Here is a 19,684-nt window from a genome sequence, read left to right on the forward strand (position 1 = left end):
ACTGTTATTACAATACAGACAGCATTTTTATTTCTTAAGTAAAATACCAACACTTCATCAAAGTTTGTAACATTTTATTTACAAATTGGATTACTGAATTCATCTTTTAATGAGTTTATCAGACATCATCATCAAATGCAAGTGAAGGCACAAAATGCACCGGAATATCTACATTACAAAAATATCGTCCTTCTATTTTCTATAATACAATATCTACAAACTGAAGAACACACACAGGAATGTAGTGCACAGACCACTTCAACGTCTACTGCGGTATTAACTTAACTTCAACCCACCTCAACGGGTATAGTCAATGCCGGGATTTATTAACTAGAGACTGGTTACCGTTCTTCTTTCACCGAAACGGATTGTCCCTCTGCTTCACAGAGCTGTTTTATCTTGTGTGGTTTTGTTTACACTTATTAATGAAGTCTCTTTAAACTGTGAGCTGTTGAAAAACGTGTGTGTGTGTGTGGCCCGATGTAATCGCAGTTGGGATCTTCCTTTGCTCTTTTTACCTCCAGAGCGTCTCTCTGGGAGACCAGCGGCAGGCGAGATAAAGCTAGGTCATCCTGAAGCAAGACATAAAGACAGGGCATGAACAAACACGTTAATCGCTTGGCGTTGGATCAATGGGAGTATATCAAAACGTGTCTGTGGATTTACTTTATGTGAGTTAACAGGATCAAGGTTTGTAATGAACTCTGCTCGGCTTGCCAGATTTAAAGAAATGACTCACACAGTAAATGTAATTCTGTCACCTTTGACTTAATCCCTCATTTTAATCCAAATCTTTATGTCTCTCTTACAATGAACTCTAAAGACATTTAGCAGAATGTTTTTCCTCTCTCCCTTCTCAAGAGAAAAAGGTCATGCAGCTTTGGAACAACATGGGGAATAGCAAACAATGTAAGTTGTAGAATTAAAATTCAATAATAAAAAATCATTTTATTTTGGGGGGTGATCTATTTGTTTAAATGAGCAAAAATGTTATTGTTCTTCGATAGCTCAGGAGATTTGATGGAGTTCTTAATTGCATTTCATTTAAGTATCAACTTGGTCTCGGATGTTTCTCATAAAATAATTTGGATTTGGGTAAATTCGATGAGAAATGTTCATGAGTTCATATTAAAATCATATTCAATAATATTGACGTTTGATAGCATGCATGACAAATCTGAGCTCAGCTTGTGACATGCGAGATCTCTTCTGAAACTCTAATGGAGACCTTGGTGAGATTTCTTGGTCTTTTTCTATGGAGAAATAACTGAGATGCAAGACACCCCGTCTTTGCAATCATGTAGAAGTGCCTTTAATTCAATACATCTTTATAGTCATCTTATTTCAAAGCTCTTTTACTTGATAAATGATCATACGCCTTCATTTTCCAGGTTAACAAAATAGAAAAGGCGTGACTTCACGAGCGTTTCACACCAGCAAAGCGTTTGATACAGTCAAAAGGCTCTTTTAAGTGTTTCTGAGGAAAATGAATTTGCTTCTTTCATGTTCGGCATTTCACTATAAGGCTTTTGTTTGGTGTGTTTACACACACCGCCCTTGACTCTTGATGCCATTCACTCATTTCCTTTAGTTCTCATAAAGTCATTGAGAGCTCCTCTAAAAAAAAAACACACACAGTCGAATGTATTTTTCTTTTGATAGAGTGAACAACGATCTCTTTAATTTTCTCTTTTTCACTTACTGTATTGACAAATACTTAAGCCAGGTTTTATTGCCGGGGTCGGTAATTTCAACCTGTGACCACACCTTACTTTCGCCCTGTACTTGCCTTCAGTTGTGGACGGCAGTTGTCTGTGATAGAAGCCGACTGTTTGACCCGTCCTCGGGATCTTTTGACGCCTGACCTGAGCTTTGCAGGTCTCGTTCCTCTCTTTCTTCACAGGAGGAACGTCTCTGTGAGCTGGACTGGAGATGGTCCGTGGTTGTGCTGCTCTGTACGAGTGGCCATGCGTCTGAGAGATGGTCAGGTGTGCATTCCAGATCTGGTTGACTGGTTCCCAGTGATGCATTCACCAGTCTGTCGAGAAAAAAATGGCACATTTTAAAGTTTTATTATCTGTACATATTCCACAGCAATTTAATATAAAAATAATTGACATGATTAAAGCAACCGTTTTAGATAACGTACAGTCAGCCGATCTTTATCACAAAATAAACTGTTTGCGTGGCCGAACGATTGTACGTTATCCTGCTTATTACACTATTGCGCCATAATTAATTAATCATAAAATATTGATTTGAAGTTAAATATTGTCAATATTGTAAATAAATTGTCTGCCAACTCTGAGGAGGAGGAGGGGCGGTGGGGAAAACCCTCGCCAATGTTTAGAATTTGGACTGCGATACCAAGCTCAACCGCTAGGTGTCAATGTTACATACAGCTCTTTTAAGCAGTGCCGGTTATGGCTGCTCAATTATGACAGAAATCAAAATCACAATTATATTGACACAAACAGTATTTAACATAACTAGTTAGAATTTGTCATTTTAACTTGAAAAGCAAAAATATATATATGTAAAAAGCTACGCCGCAGCAAAATTGATTACTGTATGACGATTAAATACAATAAATTGCATCGCGCTAGCGCCAGTAGAGTATCCCGGATTAACTGTTCAATATGATGTAATCCCTGGCTATGCATAGGTTATAGAAGAATATCACACCGTAAGCACGACTGACCAATCAAAAATCAAGTATTCCGATCCTTGAGATTACTATTAACAACTGCAGTTTTCATGTTAACTTTAAATGCGACGGTTAACTCCATATGAAAGACTCACCCTTCATTGAGACTGCTTTGAGAATGAAAGGAGTCCCGTTCTCGAGCACAGCCCTGGCTCCAGGTGTCATCAGAGCACATTGAGGGAATCAGGTGTACAGGACCTGCAAAACAAAATGAATTGTTTCATTGACATATTTGGACTCCAGAAGGAAAACAAGATTCCTCACTCCGCTCCAACAATGTATCAGTGTGTTAGTGGCACTTCTGAGATGTGTGTGAAGCTCACCGCAGGTCTGTCCTGAACTGTGATGACAGTGACAACAAGGCCGCTGGGAGAATTCCAGAACTCTCCGATCCAGACAAGACAACTCCGACCCCACATACGGACCCTCATGAGACCTCAAAGACACTGAGAAACAGGCACACGGATGAAGCATTATAGCTCGGACACTAAATTCTGATTCGATTCATGTCATTCCAAACCTGTATGGCTTTTTTTATTGGTAACCAAACAACATCGCACCCAATTGACTTCCATTGCATGAACACAAAACCACTTAGACATTTCTCAAAATATCTTTTTTTGGTGTTTCACTCAAGTAAGAGTCAAATACAGGTTTTGAACCACATGTGTCTGTTTATTAAGCATTTGACATGATTTATGATACGAAATACTACGAGAAGGAATGGGAAGTGAATTACCAGGTTTTTTCTCCAGCAGCTGTCTCTTACAATAGATGACACAGAGGATGAAAAGAGCCAGGATGACTGTGGCCAGAGCGCTGCAGATGACCGCAGCTAAAGCCATGTCCCGCGGGCTGGTCACTGTGGACTGCAGAGGCACCAGATTCACTCGCCCACTGCCTGATAACACAGAAGACAGGAAGTGATGTCACTACTTACAGTACTTCACCCCATGATGTTCCAAATCTTGCATCTGTCTCATCCTCCAAATAAACCATCCAAATCCAAAACGTTTGTGTGTCTGCGCTTCTCACTCGTCTCCCATTGCTGCGGTATACGTTCTGCGACCCGTTCCAAAGAAAACGAGGTTTAAATAGCAGGAATGTCCCGGAGGTGAAGGGCGCATTCCCAGCCTGCTGATAATTTTTCACCTATTCACCCCGGGCCAGTCGAGCCTGCGCTTGCCAGTCTGGTGAGCCCATTATTTGGGGGCAGATCAAGGCTGCGGGGAGTCACTGCAATATGTTTGAAGTTCGGCTGGGGAATTTGCAATCGGTCTGAGAAACCAGCTGCCGTGGTCTGAAGGCACCAAGGGAGCTCTGATGTCACCGTCTAGCGAAATCCTCCCTGCCCTGAAGACAGCCGTGATCTTCGAACAAATCCAGCGACTATCGAGTGACTGATCTAGCCTAAAGAAGGGGTTTCACAGCTAGTGTTCTTATGACATTGGCAATTTTCAAGATAATTAGGGCTATCACGCTTACTATTGAGTACATCAATGCATCAGTCACGTACGACTGGAACAAAATGGTCATGTGACCTGCTCACGAGTTCGCGAAAACAATTTCTCAGATGCTCTCATCCTAGCTACACATTTTCTCGTTTTACGTGCGTTCCCTGGGGATCGAACCCATGACCTTGAGCTACAGGCTGGTAAACATTAATAGGTAGTTGAGCAGTAATGGTGCTTGCTAAAGTTTGGGGGTTGGGGATTTAAACAAACCACTGACCGTACGTTTTGAACTTTGATCTACAACTCGCCGCACATTATTTGTACCGACATTAGTGTTACCTCAATTGCATGCCTTGTCAAAAAGATGTGTGTCAAGAAGACTTGAGATTTTAAAATCAATAAATTATTAGAGGGATTCAAGCCATATTGAGAGACCACATTGAACTTTTGCAATTCACTTTTTTTATAAGACTTTGACAAATTATTCAAATCGTGCAAGGCCAGAAAACTACACTTTAAAAAAAACGTCATTTTACAGAATTTTACTGCTATTTTTTTTTTTACAGATTTTTCACGTATAATGTCCAAAAAACTACAATTTTACAAAATTGTACTGATTTTTCACGTATTTTTGAAATACAAAAACCGCCAAATTACAAAAAAAACGCAAATTTACAAGAAAAACAGGGAACATATGTCATTTTACGGAAAACCCCTGTTATTTTACGGTATATTCCTGGTGCCCCAGCTGCCAGAAAAGTTCAATTTTTACAGGATTTTTTTACAGTCTACTTTTGAAATACGGTGAAAAATCGCAAAATGACAAAAAAGACAGCAAATTTACAAGAAAAACAGGAAAAAACATTATTTTACTGGATGTTTTTAACAGTGTAACCAACAAACCTAGTGCAAGTCCTAAATGGGCAGCGTTAGGAACCATTTATTTCATGTGGAAGTATTATCTTTATATAAAGAAGTTAAATATGAACCAGATATTTGCTTAACATCTTTTCATTGCATGAACACAAGCCTTTTTTATTTGCTCTATGGTAAATTAATCATTAAGTAAATATGGGCTTGGCCTTCGCAGATCCAAGAGCTCTTTATGTGAACATCAGTTAAGCCCTCCAAAGGACTTTTCTCTGTTATGTGTGTTTGTTCATTCCATCTGAAGACAAAAAATTATTACAACCGTGCTTGCGTCTTTAATCATTCAGCTCCATGACGTTTAGAGTTTATCGAGAGTTTTGAGAAAGAATAAAAACTGCGACAAAGACGCTCCCATATAACCCATATACTTTATGAATTGTCTCTTTGGGTAAATGAAGTGCTTCTGTCTTTCATAAATACTTAGAGATCATTTGTCCAGTCAACTCTTTCTTCTCTTTCCTTATAGGCTCCTCTACTGTAACTGTCTAGTAAAAAAGCATCAATCGTGTATGTGAATGTGCTAGTAAAATTGCAGAAGGACTGTCATACGAATTCTTTACATACACTACAGAGTTTGCTCAATAAACCTCTGTCTACAGAGTTATGTGTCTGTGCCAGCAAATCTGAGCCAGTTGTGTGCCGTTCTCCTGCAGTCTCTCTCCATCCCCAAACTCTTATCAGCAGCCCACAGCTGCAGCAAACACAGACAAAGAGCGGCCCATAGAAAAGATCTCACCTGCTGATACTATCACTGCGCTGAGCTCTGTGAGCCAACACACTGCTCTCTTTGATATATGCGCCTGCTTGTTGACTTTAGAGAATGCCACACTCACACACATGGCCTTGAGCCCACAGCGCATGAGGGGTGGACAGTGTAGAGAATTGTGATAGTGTACAGCCTCAACAAAAACAATTGTTTCCCAGGTCGGTCAGAGCTGTAGTTTAGATTTTCACATGCACTGCCAACATTACCACTGACCAGTGGCTATCAATTTCATGTGTGACAGAAGAAAAACATGTTTTTATTTTTTTATAAAAGACAACAACGTTCATTCTAAATCATTCTAAACTGAAGAGAATAGAAGAGTCCACGCTACTTTTATAACCATAGAAAATAGAGGACCGATAGCATCACTTTAAAATGATTTTTTCCAGCTGGTGAACGATAAAAATCATTTCAAATTTAAAGTCTTTGCAAGTTTAAAATGTGAAATTGCAGCCACGCAAGCTTGGAGAAAACATGACTGGTGTGGACGTTGATATATAGGTTTTGTTATGGTTATATTTACATTAGGGCTGTCAAATGATTAACTGCAATTAAAATTTGTGTTTACAAAATGTATGTCTGTGTACTGTGCATATTAATTTACATAGGTTACATCAGCCGAACAGGAGAGTTCATACAGATAAGTTATTTTACTAAATGCTAACAAAGACTTTTGATCAACTGTACAAAGACAAAAAACGTGTGTCAAGTGAACAAGGTCCAGTTTGATGTTTTGTTGACTTTTAAGCTATTACCTGCTTTAAGCAGAACTGTTTTGTGGAGTGTTTTAACAGGGCCACCCATCACACACGTCAAATAAGTCCATCATTGAAACACAAAACATGAGCCTCAGGATGTAAGACTTCCACAAATATGATCTATTTGCCTGACCAATGTGCTTTTTTATCCTTTAGGTCAAATACAAAAACACGTATTTTTACTTTCGTGGTTCAAGCTACAGTATGTTACGGAAATACAGTATGCTAGCAATATTTTATATGCTTTCCTTTCAGACTGGGCTGTTGTTAAGGACTTGCACAGTATCTCTCTGGTGCACCAGCAAACCACATCAGTTTCTGTTTGAAAAGACGGTTTCACATTTACTTCTTAATATGGTTCACAGCTGGTGTGAATGTGATCTCTTCTAAATCGTGAAACACTTTTTATGACATATAAATTGCAGCTTCGCATGATTCCTGTCATGCTTCTAGCATAATTGTACATAAAATTCTTAACAGATCTACCTGTAGTTCGAACACAAGTAAAATGTGAAAGAGACCAGACTTATTCTAACCAGGCAAACAAATAACGAGTTTGTGAAGTTTTGCAAGAGCAAACGCGTCGTCTTACACAGTCATTACGCATCAAGCAGCCGCCCGGCTCTCATGTGACCTCATTATAAACTGGCTTCACATCACTTCAGATGCTTAGATGGGACAGCTGTGGGAAGCTCTGCCAAATATTTAAAGACATCCCATGACAAGAAGAGACAGCAGCAGATGAAATACATTAAAGCGGCTGCAGGAATCCATTAAATGCTCTGTTTTCCTCTTGCTCTCAGGATGAGCCAAGAAGACCAGAGTGTTTTTGGATTTATGGTCCCATCTAAAGTCACACTTCCTCGCAAAGCTGCGTGTTTGCCCCGGGCCGACGAGAGGGCTATTACTGAGATCTGGAGTGTTCACTACCCTCACAAAATGGAAGAGGAGCGGAACGGTTTGGAGTATAAACACGGCAGTGGGACGTCATGCACCTATTTATTTTTTATATATTTTTTTGAGAGGGCAATCATTCTGTGTCATTATCTTGGGTTTACCAGGAGATAATATTCTTTACATGCACAGGTCAAGCTGAACCTTGACAGGACGACTTCTTTTCTTTCTTGACGAAGCCGTGTTGCATCTGGCTCTGACTCTACCCAACACACAACTGCCAAATCCACGCAAGCAGTCACTGATGCACTCACTTTTGAAAGGCAGTCGTCTCTCCGTGTGTTAGCGCCTGAAGACAGGTTCTGCAGAACGGTACTCAATGACGGGTAAAATGAGCACATTTAGCAGCCCTGAATGCTAGAGAACAATTCACTGCTTTGTGGAACGCTGCCTGTGAGTTTAAAATGCCCTGTTTTTTTGCGGAAAAGAGTAACAGTGTTTCAGATAGTTAAACAGAAAATTGTTTATAACATACGCCTGTGCGTTGACTTATAAAAAGAAGTATTTACGTGATTGTAAAACAATGCTGAATGAAGCCTTGGAGGGACATTTCTGGAACTCGCACTACATGTTTCTTGTCCTCTGGCTTGTCAACTATTAGGCCTTTGGGTCAGGAAGACGTCACCACCAACAACGAAAAAAAAAAAGTTTTCTCATAAATTCACACGATAGCGATGACTTTGCGATCGCAACGAGCTCCAATTTGATCAACCTCGTAAATCTGCGACTGCTAAATTCGGATGAAAGTTGCTTAGTGTGAGCTTGTCTTAAAGTCCCCGTGAACCGGAAGTTGCGATCGTTTTTACTTCCGTATTTTGACGCTTTTCCGAGTGAAAAAGAATTCTGAATGAGAAAAATAGTGGCCGTTCGTCTTTCTCTGCTATTTGATTGGAAGCATAAAAACAGCCGTTGCGTTTTGAAATGGAACTGGCAGTAGACTGACAGTTGAAGGGGAGGAGTTAACGGATGCTCCGCCCAAGCCGCCTAACACATGACATTTCAAATGGATAGTCATTACAGGACGGAAGTGCATTTTCAGATTTTAACTAAAGATTATGAGGGCACGGGATTTTTAAAAAGAAAATGACCCACATTGATAATAAACGCTGCAATATTTCATGAAAAAATAGGCATTGTAATTTTTTATTTCACTGGGACTTTAAAGTTACCATGAAATCAAAGAAGAAAAGAAAAAAGAAGATATTTTATACAATATTGCAGTGTTTATTTATCTGTGTAGGTCATTCTTTATTTAAATTGTATGTTCCCTCATAATCTTTAATCACAAAAAAATAATATCTAAACCAGTGTTTCTCAACTGGTGGGTCGTGGAGTATAGAGTCAAAGAAACAACAACAACAAAAAATTAATTCTAAATGTTTTTCTGATGTGGGACCTTTATTTTGAAAGACCTGTGTGAAAGCTGTTTAAGTAGAGTGCCTGAGAAAAAGTGCTGTAATTATATAATTTGTTGTTGTTGTTGTTGTTTTTATCATTTTTAGGTTCACCATCCCCTTAAAGGGATACTTCACCCAAAAATGAAAATTCTGTCATCAAGTTGTGTTCCAAATGTGTATAAATTTCTTTGTTCTGATGAACACAGAGAAAGAAGTTTGAAATAAGGCTTATAACCGAACACATCTCAACACCCAAAACAAGGGAAAAAACAATGGTAGTCAAAAGTGCCCCAGAACTGTTTGCTGTCCTACATTCTTCAAAATGTCTTCTTTTGTGTTCAACAGAACAAAGAAAATAATAAAGTAATTTTTCCTACTATGGGAGTCAATGGGTGTTGAGATCTGTTTGGTTATAAGCATTCCTCCAAATATCTTTCTCTGTGTTCATCAGAACAAATAAATGCATACACATTTGGAACAACTTGAAGGTGAGTAAATGATGACAGAATCTTCATTTTTGAGTGAAGTATCACTTTAAGACAGCCTTTTCCAGAGCAAAAAAAAAATTGATGTGTGTTTTCAGAGCAAATGAAACCACTAGACGTTAAAGTGATAGTTCACCCAAAAATGAAAATTCTGTCATCATTTACTCACCCTCTTGTCATTTCAAACCTGTATGACTTTCTTTCTTCCGCAAAACACAAAAGAAGATATTTTGAAGAATGTTGGTAACCGAACAACATTGACCCCCATTGACTTCCAATGTATGGACACAAAACCATACAATGTGGACATTTCTCAAAATATCTTCTTTTGTGTTCCACATAAGAAAGTGTCATATACAGGTTTGATTGACTTGAGGATGAAAAATTAATGACAGAATTTTGGGCTTTTACACATGTAAATATGAACTTACAGTGCGGTTCATATGGTGGTGGTGGGTCTCCACAAGGTATACACTCCATATCCTGAAATCCACTTAACTTTGTCTTCCTGTAAAATCTGTAAGACAAAAAGCAATAATAATTTAATGTAGGAAATTTCAGTTTTATTCATTAAAATATAGGAAATGTTTCATTAGTTACTTAGGCCTACAGTATTTTTTTCTGAAACAGATGTAGATGAACTTTGAAGGTGAAAACTTGCTCTTAGCAAGTCGAACCGTGCCAAAGCACTTAATGAGGTGTAATCAAACGTTATTAAGAAACTTAACTGGTGAGAGCGGGATGCTGCTCTGGGCTGACTAGATCACTCTCGCAGTGTTTGAGAGAAAACCTGACATGTTTCAGAATCATGCTATTGTGTGACATGTTACAGCATGACTTGGCCTAACTAAAGGTCTTTAGTTTCTTCCGTTTGACCTTGACTTTAACATGAGAAATCTTGTCTTGTTAGGGCCAATGTGCATTGACTTTTTTATAGCATGGAACACAGATTTACATGTTCCTGTTGCTCTGATTTGGTAAACATGGCGCTAACAAGTTTAAGATCATTGGTACAGTCTTAAAAATAAACGTGCTTCATGATGCCATATAAGAACCTTTTTTTGTCTAAATGGTTCCATAAAGAACCTTTAACATCCGAAGAACCTTTCTGTTTCACTTTCCTTCTTCAGCAGAACACAAAAGAAGATATTTTGAAGAAAGTTGGTAACCAAACTGCAACGGTGCCCATTCACTTCTATTGTATGGATACAAAACCAATCCAAGTCAATGGGTACCGTTGCTGTTCGGTTTTAGAACATTCTTTAAATGATCATCTTTTGTGTTCTGCGGAAAACAATCATACAAGAATGACAAGAGGGTGAGTAAATGATGACTTATTTTTTATTTTTGGGTGAACTATCCCTTTAAGATCTGATGATGTGACAGCGGCCAGTAGAACACACACTGCTTTAGTAGACATTGGCTGTGTCTGAAATCGCCCCCTATACCCCTATGTAATTAGTTACTGTAATGTAATTACTTGTCCCTTGAAAAAGTAAAGTAAGGGATTACTCTTATTTTTTGTAATTTAATTACAGTTACTTCAGATATTATTAAACTAAATAATATGCGTAATATATGTGTGTGCAATAGTGAAATTGGCATCAAAATTCAAAGTCTAACTTTAAAATCTGTGCTTTAATGTATAATTCTCACATTTTTAATACTTTGGTCAGTTAATAATACTACTCATGTAGGTTTATATTATTTATTTGAATAATTTAAAAGAGCCGTTTTATATCTATTCTGAATCACTTGACTAATCATGGTTGATATAGGATATAAAGAGTAATTAGTAATAAGTAATTAAATACTTTTTGGAGAGAGTAATTTGTACAGTAATCTAATTACACTATTGAATATGTAATTAGTAACTAGTAATTAATTACTTTTTCAGAGTAACTTGCCCAACACTGCTCGTCAGGACGTAACATAAGCCGGGTTTCCATCCAAAGTTGCGAATTTAGTTAATGCGCAAAATTGGAATATCGCATAAAACATTTGCGAATAAGCATCGTTTCCATCCAACTAGTCAACCGTCACTTCCTAATAAACTGCCACTAAATATCAGTAAGAAAAGTAAGAGAAGTCACAGAATATAATAATTTTCATAATACTTGCGCAAGCAGACGATTACGAAACACAATAAATGCGGTGCTTTTGTGGATGCCTGCTGTTTGGGAAACACAGTCGTGACAGTTCTAAGAGGCAATTACAGAAATACTTTGACGACTTTGCTCAGGCATTTAAGAATGAGCATAACAACATTTCTGATGCTGTGTAACAAGATCAGTACTCTGGTTAGTCAGGTTACGCCGTCTCATAGTGCAGTTACGCTACTTTTTGGAGGAATTTATTCGGCAAATGCGTTTCCATCTCCCATTATTCGCATTAACCCTTTTACGCCAAAAAGAAAAACCACCTCAAGCGAGCGTAAAAACTTTTTTGCGAATTAAGGGTTTTTAATTCGAAATTTGCCATTTCCATCACTCGTTTCTGATGCGAAACTTCAAAATGCGAATAAAACCAGAGTGATGGAAACCCGCTCATAGTCTGACACGTCAAACATGAAAATTGCATTATCTGACACTAACGTAACAAATCTGAACTGGGCATATGTAATGTACATTTTGATCATGTCTATGCCATAAAATGAAAGGTGACTGTTTTCAAGCATCCGAAGCACATGATAGCTTTGTGTGAGAAGCTTTGAGTTTACCCACTTAATCAAGTCTACTTTTTGTTTTTGAAATCTTAAGTGACTCTCAAGCATGTGGTCTCTGTCCCATTTTCCGTCTGACTCACCCGGGCAAGCAGTCTCCGCACACAGCGTTGTTTGTGATGGAGCAGTTGCCCTTCTGGAAGCGGTTGAGAAGTGAACAGTCTAGACAGGGTTTGCATTTCTGCAGGCTGCGGTCCTCTTTGAAGCGACTGGCTCTGCAGGGCACACATTGGGCATCCTCTCCATAGCCAAAGCCACATTCCTGCAGGGATTAAGGGAAGATATCTCACTGGCGAGGAACAGAAGGGCGAGCCGGGCGAAAGAAAAGTGCCAGTGTGGACTAACAAGAGGTCGAGATGAAATAATGATCCCAGTGTGTGTGTGAGATCCCCTTGCTGAACAAAGGCCAAGCTTCTTTTGAGGGAGTCTATCTTACACTGGCAATAATCTCTCTGACTCTCATGGGATCAATGGACAGCCTTCTGCTCCGGGCCCCCGAAGGACTACGCATTTGAATGAGAAAGGCCTACGGGGACGCCCATTGTTGGTTTATTGGGAGTTTATTGCGGAGGTTTTGTCGGGCCTCTCTTTGCCTAAAGTGTGGGGAGGGTTTTGAGATTTTGGGTATGTGTTACACACTTTAAAACCTCTTCAAAGTGAATGATTTTCGTGTGTGTGTGTATTGCCCTAAAATATGCTTGAGTTCAAACTCAAGCAAGCTTAAGGCAAAATCTGAGATGAAACCAAAATATAATGTGATGAAAACTAGATGAGGGGTCTTCAGAAGGGGTCGGTGATCCATAGGGGGTCCACAATGGTATTGCAGGGGGTACCTACAATATAGTATGATTTGATTTGAAACTATTGTTTGACAAAAAAATAATAAAATAAATAATAGTATAAGTAAAAAAAATAAAAATAGCTTTCAAACTTTAAAGTTAAAAAGCTTCAGCTGTTTTATAGCTAAACATTTTTTTGTTCCTTCCAAACTGAAAAATAATATTCAAATATAGTAATTTTAATATTTTTGCAGCATAAGCATAACTTACAAAGCATGTAAATACAATTAAATTTATAAATAAAATGTTTCCTAATATCATACTGTCCTCATGCAAGGATTTAAATGAAAATTCAGATAAAATGGGAAATGCGTTCATGCTTTTATTGCAGTAAGGATGTGCTTTGTTGGGCCTAAAATATTCATGTTTTCAAGTAAAACATTGAATTATTTTATTCTTTTGTTTATGGGGAAGCATGACTCACACATGTACACTCATATGATGATTCACTCAGAAAGACAATTTGTGTACACACATCCAAAGCGTAAGGGACATGTGAGAAATGTCACCATTCTCACCCATCCTTAAATAACACAGGACACCACCCAAGGCATTGTTCCATAAATACTGCCCTATTTTATTTCAATAAATGGTGTAAAACAGTGACGTTTTGTGTAATTATATGGGATCGATTCCACATGCAGCGCCAACACGAGACAAAGACACCAAAAGCAAACATCTATGAGTGCACTTGCTCTTTTAGCCGACAGAAGGACTGTAACAACAGAGTTGCTATTAGCTAAATGGCTAGTTACAAAACACAGACATTTTGCTTACAAATGAGACATCAAATTGAGCTGGAAGGGTTTTCAAATGGCTTTCCGATGATTTTCTGTTCAAACTGAAACAAACAACATTTGTTAGGCATGTTTTCGTAAAACATGTTGGACTTTGATGTTTCGGCACATTGAGTTTGACATTAAGAAGAGAAATGTAAGCAAACGTTTTTTTTTCAGGCCACAAGATCTAAATGAAATCTTAAGTACCACTTAATCAGCTTCATCAGAACAGCGTTTTCCCCTGCAGGTCCACCCACATCAATAAACAATACCAGTTATTTCACAACTACTGACGGTAATCAATCTAGAAAATGGCTGTTTTTAATCCTTTTCATGTTGATATAGTTCTTGGGACTCTTGCATCTTGCACAGATATGTTTTCACTGAACTTAATATCAGAAACCATAATTGAGGCTGTATTGAATTATACATTATGCACCATTCCAACTGAATCCACCAATCGGGAAAACAGGCATCAGTTTAGTTGTGTCTGTTTAGCATTTGAGACATCAAAAAAACGTGTGATGTCCTGCCTAACCTTCTGTCTTCATTTAAAGGCATAGTTCACCCAAGAAATGACATGAGAGTGAGTAAAAGGATTTTTTAGGTCTGTGTGACAAAGGTTTTGAGCAAACGTGAACATCTATTTTTGTGTGCTAAGAAAGAAATAATACAATACTAGTTTGATTTCATTTTTGGGCGCACTGTCCCTTTAAGGCTCTGTTTCGGCCTAGTCAATTGGGGGTATGTTAATTTATTTTTAGCTTCGAGTTGAGTAAAATCAGAGAAATAAGAAACATTTCACAGAAATAAATCTTACAGCCTAGTGCGCTTTATAAACCCTTACAAAAATGACCATGTTTTAACTACTGTATAGTAGCCATAGTGTTTTGGTTTTATTTGTGGTAAAACCATAGTGACCACAAATTAACTATGATTTGACTACAGCAACCATAGTTTAACCATGATATTTGTAGTAAAACTATGGTTTTACAAATAGTAATCAATCTTCCAAAATAACATAGATACTACACTTTTTACAGTAATATTATTCATTTTTCTAAAGCAACAGTGCAATCTTTAAGCGTGATCCATTAAACAACCATCACCAGCCCATTCATTCCAACACAGCAGCGTAATGCAGAGAAAAGCGAGAGGACCTTTGTGGTTTGATACCACTTGGCGCATTTTTCCCCCAGCTGCCCCGTCCCCTGTAGGGCCACTGTTCCGCGCTTGCATTTCCAGCACACCGAGCTGGATTAGAGAAGAGGCTCATATATCATTAACTTGGAGATGGGCTTCAAACAGGGGCCTTCTTTCTACGCCGCGATCCTGTTTCCCACACGCAGCAGCACAAAAACACACACTGCGGGCATGGATTACTGGCCTGCGTGAGAGAGGGACTGACAGGAGCTCTCCACAAAGCTTGGCCCCGGGATCAGAAGTTTTCAGCCACTTAGAGAATTGCGACTTGGCTCTCTCAACACAGACCTTCCAAAGACTGCAAGTAGGGTGCCCGAACAGAATGACAGCTGTTGTTGTCTGCCCGCATACCAAATAAGGCTTTTCTGTCCAGCAGGGCAAAAATGGGGTGGAGGGATGGTAAATAAAAAAGGTTTGGTCATTGAAGTTAGTTCACACAAAGCGCTGGGCATCAGGATATCTCAAGTTCGAATCTGGCTTGCAACATTTTCCGATTTGAACAGCAAAACACAAACTAAACTATATTTGTTTGCAATGACTTTTCTCTAACATGCCAATCTATAACTATTAAATGACAAGTCTTTTCGGAACAAAAGCTTTTTTCCGCAGTCAGGACTCCCATTAACCATCAACAATCTTGTCTCAAAAGAAGCAAGTACCATTTTTGCCATCCTACAAACCGTCCCAAGAACATCTCCCAGCACGCATTGCATTACCACAATGCAAAAAATATTAAAAAATAGTATTACTGTAATTCAAAAACACATTTTGAGAAGTTTTGTGGGGGAGTCATGGCAAGTCATCGAAAACCCTACGAAATTTGATGTTATCCATAACTTTTCATGTTCATTTTCAACTTGAAAGTTATGAATTGCAGCTTTAACATATATACATTTTTATCTCTCCATTCTAAGAACAAATCAGGGCCGGGTGTAGGGGGTCAATGCCCCCAGATTTTTCTTGAACTCCTCCACAAATATCCAGCTGACAATTAAAATAATGAAATACTCATTATAAAATACTTACTACGTACTTATTTGTATTACCTATTAAATAACGTTCTGTCAATTTAATCACAGGAAAATGTAAAAATGATGCATGCAATGAACTAGTACTGGGCCTGGAACTGGAATAAAGCAACATCTCCTAAAGACTTCTCATTTAGCCTGACAGCACACATGCAATCCATGACGTTTAGCAGTCAGGAATGCGAAATGCTTACAAAGTCTGTTTTGAAGTATCTGCACATCTGCATGGGGTACATTTGTTGAGATGGTTCATGGTCCTTGTTTATTCCCCATTGCTGTCATGATAATTCTGTTCCCGACAGGATAGTTTAACAAATAATTACAAAACACCCATTAACTAATCTAACTTTATCCCGGCCTCTTCGGGTGAAATAGACTGTGTGTGTGGAGGTTGTAGAAGCTGTTTGACTAGTCAAGGTTCGCTAAGAATCATCAAAAAAGCCTCATGTGATCCGTTCTTTTGCTCTTACAGAACAAACAACCGTCTGGAAGAACGTCTGAAGTGACAGACACTAAAAACCAAAATGCTTAGGTGCGAGCATACAATGAATCTTGCACGTAGGGATAACAATCAACACACGATCCTTCTCTAGATCTCATCACTGGTTCACGCTTGATATTGTCCTTGGCTAAAGAGCACAGGGTAAAACCAAGAGCACTTGAATGGAAAAAGAAGGCAATAATTCACCGTGGCCTTAGGCTTCATAGCCTTAATTGGCCCAAAACATCTGATGCATCGAAGCGTTAAACCAATAGTGTGTGTTTACACCGAAACACGCAACATGAAAGTCATCCAACGAAAAAACCATGTGCGCTACGTGTGTTCACATCCAACAGCCTGTACCTGCATTTACCCGACTATGAACTGTGTAATGATCTCCAGACTGAGGCTTTGCAGACCTCTGCTTAGATTTGTATGATAAAAACGATTTCTTAACATACGATACATACGAGGCCTTGCCATTCTCATGGGTGGCAATGTCTCAAAAAAGAGGGACATGTGGGTGTAACTGATTAGAGCGTGGCCAATGCGCTACAAAGAATAACAGTGGTTTAGCCTCTCTTTTTATGAAAAGAAGGAAGCAATAAATAATTGGTCAGGACAAGCTATTCAAAACATTGGCATTCTGACTCTATTGGCGAACTCAGAAGACGCACTTTTCTTTTGGCCGGTTTGGGCTAGAAATGAAACACTGTAACTGATGGCGGTGGGAACGCTTCCATCCGATCCAAATGTGATCACATGCGTGGTTAAAACTGTCGTTTTTAAAAACAGCTTAGGGCCGACTAAAAATATTTGCACATTAATCGCAGACTGTGGTTGCGCACTGGAAAAGAAGAGTTTAAGAGTTCGTAGGTTAAGATCAAAGGGAACTACTTAAAAGACGCAAAAAGCTGCAGATATAATATCTCGATTTTAAGAAAAAAAAAAGTTTTATAAGCGCATCATCATTACTTTAAATACTAGTGCAGTATTGGCCAAACCTTTGACAACTCTTGTCCAGCATCACATTGCCGACAGGGAACGCAGTTTCCAAACGTATCCTTGTATTCCTGTTCCCTGCAACCTCTTCTCTCCTCGGCTCTTACTGCAAACTGAGAGGCACATGACAAAAACATGTTTCAATACTTCATCACTTTATAAGAAGTTTTTTAAGTGTGTCATTTCCCAGGCAATACTAAAACTTAAGGGTACATTTATATAATTAAACAACTGTTACCTACGTATTTGTGACAACGTTGAAGAGTTCGCAACAGGATGAGGCTTTAATGTAAATTTAACGTACCATTGCACAAAATGCAAAGACAAGTATCCTTTGAAGTGGAAACCCGCAGAGAATCACCGCCCGGAGCATATTGAAAGGTCTTTCCACATACACTGCAAAAGCAAAAATAATTTGATGAAGTAAAATGTAGGACGCAATTATGCTTTTTGGGGAATGGGGAAGCAAAAATATGCAAAAAGAAGGTGCTTCTGATTCACAAGGTCAAATTTTGGAAATAGCCCTTGAGGATGACTGAGGATGCACCAATATAAAATGATTGGCCAAACAGATTAATATTTAAGTACCAATAGCCCCTCAAAATGTTGTATATATATATATATATATATATATACTGTATATACGTATGTTACATTTTGTATATAGTTAAATAATATGAGCAAATCTTATATAAAAGTTTATATTGTACAATATTTATTTTTGAAAAATTAAAAAGTATACCGATTAAAAATAGAATCATGAAAATTATTTAACAATGATTAGGCTAAATACAACATGACATACAAAATTCGTGATTGATATATTGTGCATTTAATACATACTTCTTCCCCACTATAAAGTTTATAAAAAAATGTTTAGCCTATTAAGTAAAAAATGACTACACTGCATATTAACAACACCGTCGTCTATCACATGATATAATCTTGATTTACATATCCTTAGACATTTAATAGAAAAGTCTTTGTATTTCAAGGTATTTATTTGACGCACTGACTTTAGATTCACGTAAACGTGAAACTTTCTTACCGAGTATGACAGTCCCACTCCGTCTTATAGATATGTAAAGCCTCAAGCCCTTCACAGGATGTGATCCAGTGTGCTCACTGCTGAGGTCTGAACCCGTCCCGAGTCCAGCACAACACTAAACAGCCCAGATCAAAGGCAAAGGGATGGCTACGATCTGATGCCTGTAATCTGATCTCCGATCAGCATGCACATCAAAGCTTCAGCCGCGTCCTGGACAAAGCGCTGAAAAAGTCTTTACTTACTTGCGTCCTTCCATAATCCGAATACCTGCACATGCACGAACTCCTGTGTGACTACAGGAGAAGTCCAACGACATGATCCCGAAACGGACCTTCGCAAACATGGAGCCCTGGAAGTTTCGTCTTGTGTGATCCGAACCCGATCTCTCCCACTGTTGCGCTCGTTTGATGCAGGATTCCCTTTCATCCCGATGACGTCACCCTGCGCGCAGGGATTGGTTGGATTGTGTGTATTAAATTATCTATTTGTTTACTTTAAAATTTATATTTATTTGCCTTTTTATTTATATTGTTGCTGATTTTGTTATTATTATATTGTATCTATTATTTTCATTAGATTGTCAGACTTTATGAATATATAGAATTATGGAACTAAAAGGTCTGCTTGCAGATTGGGACTAAATTTATCGCACGGTTATTAAATTAAAAATCACCATCAATCACGAAACAGTTGACTTAAGACAACTGGATAAACTATTGTGTGCTTGATGTGAAAATCCATAGTCTATACTCTGAGTATTTACATATGCTTGTTTTTGTTTTTTGGTGCATTAAACAAATAGCGTCTCAGTTGTATTTTGGCCATTAGTTTAAAATAGCCTACATTTAGATATATTTTAAAATAAACTGGCGTTTGTTTGTTTTAAAGCTATAGTGGAAGAAAACATTCCAAGCAATACATTTAATGAAGTGTGCATTTAGTGATAAAACAATGAATAGTTTTATATCCTGTTGCTAGAGTTTATCCTGTTAGTTCTGTGTAAGTAGTCTGCATGTTAGTTTTCACACTGGTTTGATGTGGTGTAATATTTTGTGTGACAACCATGTGCACCATCTAACATGCATAATTCAAGCCCAATTAGACGTGTATTTTTACGGATCAATACTGTTG

General features: G+C 38.2%; 1 protein-coding gene across 1 annotated transcript; it reads right to left on the bottom strand.

Moving 5' to 3' along the window:
• Positions 1-429: 429 nt before the first annotated feature.
• tnfrsf19 (tumor necrosis factor receptor superfamily, member 19) lies at positions 430-18,964 on the bottom strand. The gene is made up of 10 exons (XM_057351336.1): positions 18,554-18,964; positions 17,810-17,901; positions 17,508-17,618; positions 12,257-12,435; positions 9,883-9,968; positions 3,447-3,608; positions 3,031-3,153; positions 2,803-2,905; positions 1,790-2,038; positions 430-572 (listed from the first exon to the last, which is right to left on the bottom strand). The coding sequence occupies exons 2-9, from the start codon at positions 17,876-17,878 to the stop codon at positions 1,792-1,794; spliced, it is 1,080 nt and encodes a 359-aa protein (XP_057207319.1). The 5' UTR covers positions 17,879-17,901; positions 18,554-18,964; the 3' UTR covers positions 430-572; positions 1,790-1,791.
• Positions 18,965-19,684: the final 720 nt, after the last annotated feature.

This window comes from Triplophysa rosa, linkage group LG14 (genome assembly GCF_024868665.1).
Source record: "Triplophysa rosa linkage group LG14, Trosa_1v2, whole genome shotgun sequence".
In the NCBI taxonomy this organism is placed as follows: Eukaryota; Metazoa; Chordata; class Actinopteri; order Cypriniformes; family Nemacheilidae; genus Triplophysa; species Triplophysa rosa.

Excerpts from the sequence above, each read along its gene's own strand:
- tnfrsf19 (XM_057351336.1), bottom strand. The coding sequence starts at position 17,878 with ATGCTCCGGGCGGTGATTCTCTGCGGGTTTCCACTTCAAAGGATACTT. Across the intron at positions 12,436-17,507 it reads CTGGACAAGAGTTGTCAAAG|GAATGTGGCTTTGGCTATGG; the intron begins GTTTGGCCAATA and ends TAATCCCTGCAG. Across the intron at positions 2,906-3,030 it reads CAGTTCAGGACAGACCTGCG|GTCCTGTACACCTGATTCCC; the intron begins GTGAGCTTCACA and ends TTTGTTTTGCAG.